The 12,932-nt window shown below is 43.9% G+C and overlaps 1 protein-coding gene and 1 pseudogene across 12 annotated transcripts in view; one reads left to right on the top strand and one right to left on the bottom strand.

Moving 5' to 3' along the window:
• Positions 1-954: 954 nt before the first annotated feature.
• Myt1 (myelin transcription factor 1) overlaps positions 955-12,932 on the bottom strand; it is a 64,444-nt gene continuing 52,466 nt past the window's right edge. For 4 of the 12 annotated variants that reach the window (NM_001171615.1, NM_008665.4, NM_001171616.1 and 1 more), the window contains 5 exons: positions 8,502-8,723; positions 6,707-6,798; positions 5,971-6,074; positions 3,189-3,332; positions 955-2,826 (listed from right to left, as the gene is read on the bottom strand). In NM_001171615.1, the coding sequence (NP_001165086.1) occupies positions 2,686-2,826; positions 3,189-3,332; positions 5,971-6,074; positions 6,707-6,798; positions 8,502-8,723 (703 nt within the window). In that variant the 3' untranslated portion in view covers positions 955-2,685. Of the gene's footprint in view, positions 2,827-3,188; positions 3,333-5,970; positions 6,075-6,706; positions 6,799-8,501; positions 8,724-9,391; positions 12,836-12,932 lie in introns of those variants that run through there. The other 8 variants (XM_006500577.4, XM_006500578.4, XM_006500580.4 and 5 more) reach the window with 3 other exon arrangements.
• Gm18895 (predicted gene, 18895) lies at positions 11,116-12,052 on the top strand (annotated as a pseudogene).

The raw sequence follows: 12,932 nt of genomic DNA, 5'->3' as shown, positions 1-12,932 counted from the left end.
ACCCTCTGCTTGCCCATACCCTGGCTCTTGTCATAGCAACTATGCCAATGTTAAGAGTTGTAACCCCAGACTACTAACTACTATCTATGGTGTAACCTTGTTAAAGGAAATCTCCAGGGTACTCTTCCTCAAAATCTACATGGCTCTCTCATGTATGACCCTAGTCCTTATGGTTTTGTCTGTGTAGAACAGAAACTGGAAACAAAGTCCAGAGTCTCTTAAGAATTTCTCAGGTAAAATGGCTTCTGTCTATATATAAGAAGAACTCCACATCTGCTTCCCGGCAACATTCCTAGAGAAGTCAAGTTGAATGTGATGAAAATCTGAACTTGGGAAAACAAGAAATCCACCTGTCATGAAAGTGTAACAGTAGAAAGGTACCTCTGAAAGGAAAGGAAAAAAAAAGCCAAAGTACATGAGCGTTTAAGACAAATAAAAGGAATCCATTGCCTTACATATGGGAAGTCCAAGAGTAGACTGCCTACAGACATAGCCAGATCTAATAGCTGTGAGGTCATCAGAGAGCTCTCTCTTCCTCACCCCTAACTCAGTGCTCAGTTCTGCCTTGTACCAGAATATCTGAATTCTCATTTATTTATAGATAAGAAAGATGGTATGAAAAAAAAAAAAAAACGATGGTATGGAAGCACAGGTATACTGCATACCTCTAATCTAGCAACCCAAGCTGGACAACTGTTTCTTCCTGACTCTAAGAGAAAACTTGGAGGCGGGGGTGGGCATGATGTGGATACGGCTGGCTCATGGGAAAAGGTGGGGTGCAGTGAATTAGATCTTGGAGAACCACACTTGAGGGAAGGCAGGTCCAACAGAAGTGGTGGCTGAGCCACACTGGTACCAGAGAAAGACTTAAATAGAAAGGCCCTCTTACCATGACCACCCTCATAGCACTCCCAGAAACATAAGGATCAGAGTAGCAGCCTCCTCACAGACCATAGCACCTATGCACAGTGAGACTTTTATTAGAAATCACCCTCCAAACACACCACGAGGTACTGTGAGTCCAACGTGTTTCCTGAGGAAGGAGGGTCACAGTATTGGGGTATCAAGATCCTGGGCAGCTTGGCCAGCGAGTCCATTGCCTAGAACTGACCATGGCCAGCACTCCCTCACAGCAACATGAATCATCCATGAGAACCTCCACAAATGCAACACAAGAAACACCAGAGCACACACATCTGCACTACACTTAAATAATAATAAATACAGAATTCCATTTGCTGTTATTGGCCTGACAAAAGGAACCCAAAGGGAAAAAGAAAACCAAACACCTTTCTCTCTGGTGGACCAATGGGGAGAAAAACCCAAATTATCAAAATTCTTCAGTTACAAAATACTTTTTTAAAAAATTCCATTATTAAAAGAATAAATAACAAAATATATAAAAAATAACTCGGTTGCATCAAAATTATAACTAGAAGTTATATCAAGATTCTTTGTGGCCTATCTTATAGTCAAATAAATGTTTTTGTTTCAATTTAACTTATTTAACTCTTATGGTGCCCTAGTGTGTCATCTAGTTGATATAGTATAAAATAAATAAATAAAAATAATAAATAGCAAACATTAACATAAGAGGGTAAGAATATAAATACTTATGACAAAATTAAATAATTTACAGAATAAACTAACTACTTTCAGTGTCTTCCAGGAAGTGCAATTTCTCTACTTTTAAATACTAATTTGGAATTGCAGTCACAATTGACTTGGACTCTATTTACACAGTAAGAACATTGTGTTTTTAACACATTAAATTAAAATTTATCCTTTTCACATCTTAAATGAACCTATAAAGAAGTGAAATCTTGGTGGTCTCCCTGTAACAATTTACCACTGGTCTCCTGCCCCACTGCAGTCACCTTGGATACAAGGAGCAAACCTATGCAGGAAAAGATACAATGATGGGTCCAGCACCTGGATGGAGGTACGGAAACCAGAGGTTTGGCCCAGTGGTCTTGGACTTAGAGCCCAAGCCAGGGGTTAAAAACTGGAGCCAGGAGAAAGCAGATCTGCACAGCTTAAAGGCATCTGCTGCCCAAGTAAGTGGCCGATTTTTCAGGGCCTCCAACTGAAAACAAAAAAAAACCTCCAGCTGACTTTCTATGATGCTCATCAACTGTGTAGACTGCCATCTGGGAAGCCTGTTCCTAGATTCACCTCTGAAGCAGAGTATTGTGCACCTTTAACACAAAGTTGAATTAAATGAAAACACAAAACATACTTGTCATGTGGGCTTCAGTGAGCATAGTCAGAAACCTAGGCATGCCCTCCTGCTGAGACTAACACCCAGCAGGGCCATGGCTGCCCTCCCAACCTTGACAAACAATGGAATACTGTGGCTGCAAACTCCAAAACTTCCCTGAGTGAGAACCTTGTCCATGAGCTTCCACCGGAGACTTTGAGCTGCTCTTCAGACTTCTTTTAAAAAAACAAAAAACAAAGAACAAAAACAAAAATAAGTCACTTTGCAATACTTCAGTGTCCCCAGGCACTCACACAGAGAGGTCTTCATGCCTGGGCCTAATGAGGACATCATAGGAGACACTGATTCCCAGGCTCCCCTTTGGGTAAGCTGCACAAGGCTGCACCCAGGCTTCCAATTAGAAGTAGCTAGAAGTCAGGGTCCTTGCTGTGAGGAGCAGAGCAGACTCCTGTGTGCAGTGCAGCCTAGACCTGAATGCCCCTCACAGCTTGCTTGATCGTTTCCAGAAGGCCTTTGTTCTCCGGATTCTGGTAGCAGTCCTGATTGGAGTACATGTCAGTGAGGGTGTTCACATAGGCGTCAAAATTCTGTTCACATATTGGTTCCTAGAGAACAGAACCAGATTAGCAGGCCCTACTACAGTGGACCCCATATAGTAGAAACTAGTGAGAAAGCCTTAACCCCAGGCAACAGGACAACAGTAGCAGTCACCCCTGGTAAAACTAAAAGTCATAGCAACAACACTCACTGAAACCCTATTAGCCACAATTCATGAGCTACTCAGGACCAGATCAATAGCCAACAGCTAGGCCCACAGACCACTGAGAACACTGAATCATTCTCACAGGATCCTTCCCTAAGGACTCATTAACAAAGCAGTGGGTTACACCCACTGTTCCAACCCTGGAACCATCCCTAGAGCAGCTGCTAGTTCAGCAGTAATACCCAGAGGTGATTTGCTGCCTACCATGTGTGGAAGGCGAATATTGGCAAGACTTTGGATGAGGGCTTGGCTAAGCCCGGACAATTCCAGAAACAGGGCCTCATTCTGCTCCTCAATGAGCTTGTTCTCCTCCTCGATGTTCTTCAGGTTCTTCTCCATGGACGAGATCTGTGGCAGAGACATAGAAAATGCTGCCTTCCCTTGGCCCTGGCTTAGTATGAAAGTACTGGCCATACCTCACTGTGTTCTAGGAAAAGACAAAGCTCATCAGTGGGAAGGAGACTTGGTTCTGCTCCCCCATGGGGTATCCCATCCAAGGAAAGAGATGGTAGAGCTCTGGTCCCTGATTGGAGAGCCTCTGCCCAAAGGAAGTAGGAGCTGGTATGCCAAGCACTTAAGGGTACATGTAGCTTTCTCTGCCTTGTCCCTCCTAGGGGTAGAGAGAAATTACAGACTCCAAGGCACCCTGGGCTCAATCTCTGCCCACTCTAGTTGTGCTCTGATCTTGCCAGGCCTCCTGTTCCTTTTTGTAGAATAGTGTAGAATGGGAAGAATCTCATGCAATTTGTGGGTATTAGGTTGCCCCTTCCTGAGTCTTTCCTTCCCATAAAAGACCAGCAAGCTGACTGCCTAGACTCCAGACACACCTCCAGACCAAATACAGACAAATTTCTCCATTTTCTACACTGACAATGAACCAACATAGGATTGTGTTGTTTCTGGGATTTCTGGCATTAAAGGTCAGTCCCTAGCTTAACTATTTGTTTCCAAGGAGTGAAAGACTGAACGCATGAGAAGACAATGTGTGATGTGAAACAAGGACAGTGAGCTCCCAGGTGAGGCTGAATGCTCTGTGGTGACTAAAGTAGTTCTAGAGACCTGCATTCCTTCTTCTTTGGCCTTTCCACAGCAGGCATGGAGTGCCCTCAGAATGATGGCTAAGACTGGCAAAGGAAAGCAATCAGGTTTTTACAGATAGTCTTTGTTTTGTGGTTTAAAGATAGAGTCATCTCTTTGTACTGACTAGACTACTCTTAAACCTATGAGCTCACACACTCCTCCTGCCTCAGCCTCCTGAGTGGCTGAGTACCACCATACTAAGCTTTGCAAAAAACTGACTTTTGAAGTTAGAGGGACGGCTATGTAGTTAAAAAAATACTATTGCTCTTTCAGGAGACCCAAGTCTGAGTCCCAGAACCTATATTTGGGGACTCACTACTGCCTGTAACTGGCTCCAGTGATATCTGACATCTCTAGCCTCCATAGGCACACACACACACACACACACACACACACACACACACTCACACTCAGAGGGGGAAGGGAAGGGGAGGGGGAGGGGAGGGAGAGAGAGAGGGAGAAGGAGGGAGAGAGAGAGGGAGAGGGAGGGAGAGAGAGAACTCAGAAGTTAAGAGCATGTACTGCTCTTAGAGAGAATCCAGGTTCAGTTCCCAGCACCCATATCAGGCAGTTCACAATCTCTTGTAATATCAGCTCCAAAGGATTCAAAGCTCTCTTCTAGCATTCATGAGCAATGCAAACATGTACACACACACACACACACACACACACACACACACACACACACACACACGCATGTATGTATGTATGTAATTAAAAAACAAAAATGAACTCTCTAACAAAAATAACTGTCTTAGACAGGCGGTGGTGGCGCATGCCTTTAATCCCAGCACTTGGGAGGCAGAGGCAGGCGGACTTCTGAGTTCGAGGCCAGCCTGGTCTACAAAGTGAGTTCCAGGACAGCCAGGCCTATACAGAGAAGCCCTGTCTCAAAAACAACAACAACAACAACAAAAAAAAAACTGTCTTAAAAATATGACATCTGGCAAATAGAGAAATAAGAGGTGCTACCACAAGGTTGAAGGCTCTGGGGACTCTGAGAGAGGACCTATACTGTTCAGTGTCTTATTTGGAGACACAGGTAAAGAACAGTGATGATCCCAGCTAAATGACTCTGTGCCTTCTGTTGTCACCTCCAGTGGTCCTGGAAGACAACAACACATCAACATGTATAGAACTCATAGTACAAACTCTTCCTGACTCTATGACTGCTACTACATATACACAGCCTCTTGAAATGGCATTAGCCCACAAAGAAGATAGATTATCAAGACATGTGGAATGAAACCTGCTGTGACTGCTGCCTCCAGGAAGGGGCTGTTTTCCTATTTGACTTCTTTACCCTTGATTGATTCTATCCTTTTGATCTGTCCAAACCATTAGGGGACACTCACATAACATCAGCTCTTTTCTAGACACACTGAGCAATCAGAAGGTAGGGCAGAAGCCCTGTTGCCAAGCAACAACCCTACTTACCAGCATTTAACACGGAAGGTTTTCTTCCAAAAGAAAGTCCTGAACAAGATAGTGGAAAAGTTCTGTTCTAACCCACATTCTATTGAGATAAGCAAAATCTTTAGAGGAGGATGGGCAAGTCCTGATACTTGTGTGTAGCTGTGCTGGTTCAGGCAGGAATAGAGCAGATGAGCTTTCATTGCTAATGAGACTGGAAACATGAATTGGACAACCAGTACTAGCAGAACCAGAACACTAGCAGACTGATCTTACCAATGGAGCTATCTAAGACAATGACTAACACTAGCTAGACCAGGGGCAGAGAAGACTCCCAAGCAATGCAGTGAGTGAGCAGCTAACCAGGGTACTGGGTGCTATGTGCTGTGTGCTTTGCTTCCATTAATTCAGTACCAGTGATACTGATGGAATCAGCAATCCACAGGCTGGCTCTGGGTGGCAGGAAAGAGCCAAGTAGAGTAGTGTCACCCACCTGAGACTGCAGCTGCACCATGGCAGCCTCCATTTCCGAATTGGACTCATTTAAGTCTCGTATCTCCTGATTTAGCTGCTTGATCTCCTCATCATTCTCCAGCACTGCCAGAAAATAAAAAAGGAAGAAAGTAAGAAAAAAAGGAAGGAAAGGAGGGAGGGAGGGAGGGAGGGAGGGAGGGAGGGAGGGAGGGAGGGAGGGAGGGAGGGAGGAAGCAAGCAAGCAAGCAAGCAAGCAACTGTGGTTCTGTCAAACTGCTTTGGAGACAGAAAGGGAGATTTTTGTTTAGAGGTGAACCTCTTGCCAAGTCCTAAGCTCCTCTCTTGGGCATGGATATTGGGAAATCCTGGAAACTGAGAACAGTATTATCTTCCTCTTTCCTTGACCTTGGCAGGAAGTATAGGTCTCTACAGAGACATTAACTGTTACAACCAAAGGGAAATGTGTTCAAAGAGAATCTCCTTTCCTAGATGGGAGTGGTCATACTGTCCACAAACCCATGGGCATGGCTTTTGGTGCCTTCACATCAGACTCTGATCTACATAGTCACCAAACACAAAGTCAGAGCCAGTGGTCCCATTGAGAACATGGAGAACTTCGGGGCTAATGTTAGTAGGACAGTAGCTCAAGGCAAGAACCACCATGGATCATTTTCAAGGGAGCTCAGCTTCCCCCAACCCCTTCCCATAGTACAGAGAGGACAATAAGAAGGGATATCCAAGAAGGGCATCCTCACCATCACTTGTCTTGAACTTTGGGCTGAGAATCTCATCCCCTGAGAGTTTTCCTTTCTTTCCAGCAAAGGTTGCTCTGGGACAGCCAGACAAACTAGAAGCAGAAGTTATACATCACTGACCAGTTCAGGACATAATGCATAGGCAGGTCCAGGATCTCACATCAGGACTATACCATTCTATTCCATCTCACCCAGATGACCCTGCATGCTTCCCTATGGTGACATTGCTTCACCTCAGCTTTCCTGCCTGGTGAGCAAGGATGCACTACATGAAAGGGGCCCAGGCAGGTGCCCTCTCAGAGCCTTCCCTACTAGGCAGTCATGGCTGCCCACGGGTCCTAAAGAACCAGAGCATTGATGCCTCAAGGTGCTATTCCTCTGGGCAGGGGCTGAGGCTTGCATGCCCCACCTGCTGGCATTCTGGAGCACTGAACTCTGCGAGGGGGTCCTCAGAGCTAACCCCACCTGAGAGATCCTTCAGGATATGGATGTACCAGCATTCACAGGTGATTCCTTTAATATAGCTATTCAAGCAGAAAAAGAAAACATATAAAAACATGTGGATTATCACACACTACTTCATGATTGTGTGATTTCATCCACATCATAACTCAAGGTGGTGAGTGAAATGTACTGCAGAAGCACAGTGTTCAACTGCCCCACCCACTTGGTCCAAGCTCTGGCGGTCTCTTCTGTGGTCTTCTTGGCATTTCCTTTATGGTCTGTATCCTGCGGTGATCCCAGCTGCCCAAATGAGACCCCATTTTTTCTGTGCTCCTAACTAGGCCCCTCACTCTCTGAGGCAACTGGCTAGATACAAAGTTCTGTCTCCTTTCCTTTGTTACCCCATTTAGTAGGTATGCCAAGCCCTCCCCAGCTCCAGCTATATGAGAACTTGTCCTCCATACATCTCTGAGCAAGCTTCTGGCTTTTTCTCCAAAGTACATTTTGCCCACAGCTCTGTTGTTTTCCCCAATCCCTGATCACTATTCACCAGATTCAGTAATTCTTAACTTATTTAAACTATATGTTCCTACCCACCCTGCTCAACACACACTCAAAATGGCAATGGCAGGTTGTTCTTTTGTTCTCTGCTCTGTCTCTACTCCTGGATGCTAGTGGACTCTCTGTAAATATTTTTGTTGAATGGATGCATTAACTTTGTAGGTGGAAGAAGAAAGAAGGGTGAGAAGAAAGAAGAAAGGAAAGGAAGAAAGAAGGGACTAGGAATTGATTTTCACTCCAAACAAAAGTTACTAGACAAGATCAATGGCTTCTTAGAACAAAATGGAAAGGGACCTGGTGAAGCAAAGCCAACTCAGCCCCATGGCAGGCACTGTGGGCAGGTGATAGAATGAGCATTGCCTAGACAAGAAGAGGTCTAGTTACCAGGTCCCTTGCAAAGCAAGCAAGGGCCTTTGCCCAAATTTCAAAACACGGGCCCAATGTAAGAGGTAGGGAACCAAGGTATAGGAAACAAACTTTTCCTGAGAAATCAAATATGAGTAAAGACAGAGTCTGTTCATGCACGGCCTCTGTATTTAACCTAACAATGCTCATGGGGACAATAAACACCAGGGTACAGAGGACACTTACAGGAACAAACACATGCTGAAAACAAAGCAAACACTATCTTGTACCAATAGTCTCCATAATTTCTCTTATTTAGCTACCTACTGGGGTCTTGCTTTCCCTTGCAGAACTGCTGTTCCCACTAAGTACCAGCATGCTCCCACCAACAGGAGTAACGTTCCAGACCAAAGGCCCCTGATTGTTGTTGACGTGTGTCAGGTACCTTCGGTGGGTGAGGAAACTGCCGTTGGCATGGCCAGAGCCGTCGCAACCTGGGGTGGGGCAAGTAGGGCCCTCATTCTTCAGCGACTTCCACGAGAAAGATGAACCATTGAGAGCTCCCTCTTTCTGCCTCCGAGCAGCCAGTGGGCAGCCAGAAGCACTCCTGTGAGAGGCATATTTGCCGCTGATGTGGCCGAGCCCCACACAGCCTGGAACTGGGCACCTAGACACAGAAAGACTGAGGTGACCACAGGGGCCCTCGGTAAGAGGATCTGGGAATCCTGCACAACCAGGCTCTAGATATCCAGCATCATGTACTTTATACTTTTGAGTGAGGCACGAAGCCAGCTGAATCCCATCGCTGGCTTTCCAGATGGGGATGTTGTCCCTCTCCCTTTTTGCCCATGGCTTTTGCCTAGCAGGGCCTGCAAATCAGGAGAATGGTGAGGGCACCCTAAACTTGTTAACATACAGCTTCAGAGCTGTGACCTACCATGGCATGGTACCCATGGGTATTTGGAGAACACAGTACTCAGACAGGAAAGTCTTGACTTTGACTACCCATAATTACCCTGCTGGAGACTGTCCAGAAGCCATTCCTTTGTTCCAGGTACTTGAATACAGAGATAGAAATACTATGGTGATAATATAGATGCAGATGACAAATGTCCTAGGCATGGTGTATGAAGGATTGGCTAGGACCAATGAGATAAGGAGAGCAGGGCCTCCAAGAATCTACCTAAAAACTTCAATCTAAAAACTTCCAGCCCTTTCCAACAAATGCAACTCAATCAAGCTACCATTTGTCATATGTCCACTATATGCTAAGAACCAGGCAAATACATAGGATCCAAGGATATTGCTGCCATATTTTACAGAATTCTCTGTGGCTTCAAAGAAGTCAGACAGGACATCTTCAGACAGAGGGTCAGAATCAGTCTCCTACTGCCAGGTAATCTCTTGCTGTCTACTGCTCCTAGGGCACAGGGCATAATGCCCAGCTGGAGAGTAGCAAGGTGGCAGCAGCAAGTTAGTACCCCATCTCAACTCCAGGAAACCCTTAGAGATAGTCTCCTAACCACCTTTGCCAAGGCCCTGATTCTTCTTCTATCTGAACAACCCCATTTTTCTCCTCTCCTCCCCTTCTTGCTCCTCCAGCCTACATAGGCCTCAGACAACATAGAATGTCTACAAGGTCAACACAAGGTAATCTGAGCCTGAAGCCCATAACAAGAACACCTCACAGAGGCTTTGGATAACTCACATTCAATGTCTAGCTTCTCAAATCTGTGAGATATGGCCAAAGATAGCTAACCTGAATGTTGAGATGAGACCCCTACTGAGTCTCCAGTATCACAAACTCAAAAGATCAGCTAATACAGGCTCTTTAGTCACTTCAGACAGCTGAATTCTTCTAACTACATGAAGAGGGTTATCTAACCTCCTTGCAAAGAGGAATCTCATATATAAGCAGTATTCAGGAGTGATTTTTTTTCTCTTAACAATGGTGTCAAATCTTCAAAATCATTCTTGACATTATGTTGAGACATGAATATGGCATGAGCCAACAGGCTTCCACGCTCCTTGGATGAGCTTATCTTTTCCAGAATGAACAGTGGGGCATAGAAGCCATGTATGCAGTGATATGAGACATGGGTCCAGGACAGTAGAGAACAGAGGAGTAGCTCTCAGATCCAGAGTGGCTTGGACAACATGGACCTCCAGGAGAGTTCAATAGAGCAGGGAAAGTATCAATACCTGACCTCTACACTGGAAGCTCTGTTGACTTCTATGACCTCAAAGTGTTGACATGACTTAGTTTCAAACAATTCTTTATGAAATATTAAGAATGAGAATTCTAGCACAATCCTTGCAAAACTACAACTCACACATGCTAACAAAACCCCACCCTTCCATAGGACTTGTTATACCCATTAGACTAAATGGTTGGTGGTGGCAACCCCTTCTGAATGATGTGAGGCTGGTTGGGCCTTTATTGTGTGGCTAACTCAATTTTGACTACAGCTGGAACAAGCTGGGAGAAGTGTAATCCCAGGCCAAGTTGTTTTTTGTCTAAGTGAGTGACTGGGTGTTATTGGCCCAGTAAACAACACAGTCAAGGAAGGCTTGCTTCTTGAAAGCCCACTGGGCCCAGCCCCATCAAGCAGCCTAAATCCTGATAACCCCCAAAACAAAGACACCTGTTCTGTTTGCCTGGTGGGGAACCTTCTGTCCATTTTACTAATTGGTCAGTGGGTAATTCCTATTTGAGCCTGTGACAGGTCATACCTGCAAAAGAGTGAGTTGCTGCAGGAAACTAGCTCCCTATCTTACAGCAGTACAAGTACCTACTGACTTCATCACATAAGGTCAAAGTTTCCCATAAGCCCCCAGAGGAAATATCACCCACCCTACCCCAACTTTGCCCCAGGAGAATGGAAATAGTCAACTGTATTTTTGCTTCAGGGACATGTGTCACTTAAGATCCACAAAAGATGTGGCAACTTTCTAGAACTTCTGGTGAGACAATGATGCATTGCTTTGAGCTCTTTTCTGTCCCCCCACCTCCCGAAGTTCTAGCCCATGCACTGGCAATAGCAAATGATTTAAAAAAAAAAAAAAACTCTTACTATGATATTTTGGTGGTCAAACCCAATTTCCCCAAGAAAAAAATGAAAAGGGATTAGAAGAAACTAGCCTTGAAGTAGCACCCTGATACCTAACAGTGAGAAGTAACAAAATCTCCAAGCTTAAAAAGCTGTCTCTGGTTCCTAACTAGGAGACTTATATTTAAAAAAAAAAAAAATGAATAGAAGAAGCAATCAAAGATGGTAAAGCAGATGGTAATTTTAGTTCACTAAACTGGGCCAACAACACCCAAATATTCACTTAGCAGAAAAAATAGACATCTTCAATGTGTTTTAAGAAAGAAGGGAAAAGATACAGAGAGAAAGGAGAGTAACAAATGTTACTTGTCGGCTCTCAGTAACTTTATTGGATTTATACAATGGTGAGAAAAAAAAAGACTAGGACAATGAGAAGAAGGTGGCTTGAGAAACTATTTTAGAGATTATATAAGAAGAAGGCAAGAAAGATGGTCAGAAAATAACATTCCATTGTGAAGGAAACCACGACACAGGCGAAAGGTGTCATCATCGTCTTAGGTCAGAAAGTCCACTTTGTTTTTACTCAATATGATTTTTTTCATGTATATGAACATACAGCTGCTTGAAACACTGTATGCCTTCCAAAAGCCAATATCTACTCCTAACAACCAAATTGTATTTATCACCTCTCATCCCAGTCAAATTACCAAGCGTAGTGATATCAAATACATTATAGATGAAGACATGCCAATTTATTGTCAACCATAAGAAAATGGATGACTAATCTTCAAGTTCCAGAAAATATCCTTCTCTCCCTTGTTAAACTCTCTTTGCAGAAAAATCCCTTCCTGAGAGGAAGGAAATGGAAGAAATTGATCAAATGCATCAGGTAAAATTGGTGGGCTTTTATCTAAGTTAGGGAAGATGGTGCCATTATAATAGAGAAGTATGTAAGCATGGCAAGCTACTGGCTACTGTTTTTATAATTAGCCAACTATGTAGTGTTTTAAAAGTTAGGTGAAGAGTAAATATAAAAGCCTTGACTTTGCCCTTTATGTATGCTGATTTCAGTGTCAAGATGAAGTTATATAAGTCTCTCCATGTAGCTCTTGCTCTCCTGAAATCTACTATGGAGACCAGGCCAGGCTGGCCTTGAAATCACAAAGATTTGCCTGTCTCTGCTTCTAGAGTGCTGGGATTAAAGGTATGTCCTACCATGCCAGGTTGTAAAAACTACTTTTTAAAAAATTACCCTAGCATCTAATAGGCCATACCTTGGAATTGATTCAGTTGTGTACATGAACAAGTAAGACCAAAATGCTAGTTATGTGTTTTTACTTCACTGAAAGACCCTTTTTAAGCTAGATAATTTTTACTCTGTATCTAACTGGTAATTAGAAAAAGAAAAAAACTTATAAAAGAGAGAAAATAAAGACCAAGGATATCCTTTTTAGTCTCCAGACTCCCCTCCTTCATTAGTTCTAGACAGATGTGCTGATGGTCAGAGAGGTAATATTCAAAGATACAATATCATCCTAATGAACTGCCCTCTAAAACTTTATACCTGAACCTTCTTGTCAGACAAAAGACACACTACAAGACCTGAGGGGACCCCAGAACCACTTTGGGGCAGTAGGATACTTAGCTTCCCAAAGGACCTCTAACTTGAACCCAGAGAACACACTCTGGGATCAATATCCAGGAATCAATGTGTCAAGTTCCAGCATTTCTGTAAAAATGAAGATTGTTATCAATCACTTTAGTGGCCAGGTGTGAGGAAAAGCCTAAAGTAAGCTGTTTCATTTCATTTTGGTTTTGAGACAGGC

Source organism: Mus musculus, chromosome 2 (genome assembly GCF_000001635.26).
Source record: "Mus musculus strain C57BL/6J chromosome 2, GRCm38.p6 C57BL/6J".
NCBI classification, from domain to species: domain Eukaryota; kingdom Metazoa; phylum Chordata; class Mammalia; order Rodentia; family Muridae; genus Mus; species Mus musculus.
Note: the sequence above shows the minus strand (reverse complement) of the source record. Positions and strands in the feature narration are given on the sequence as shown.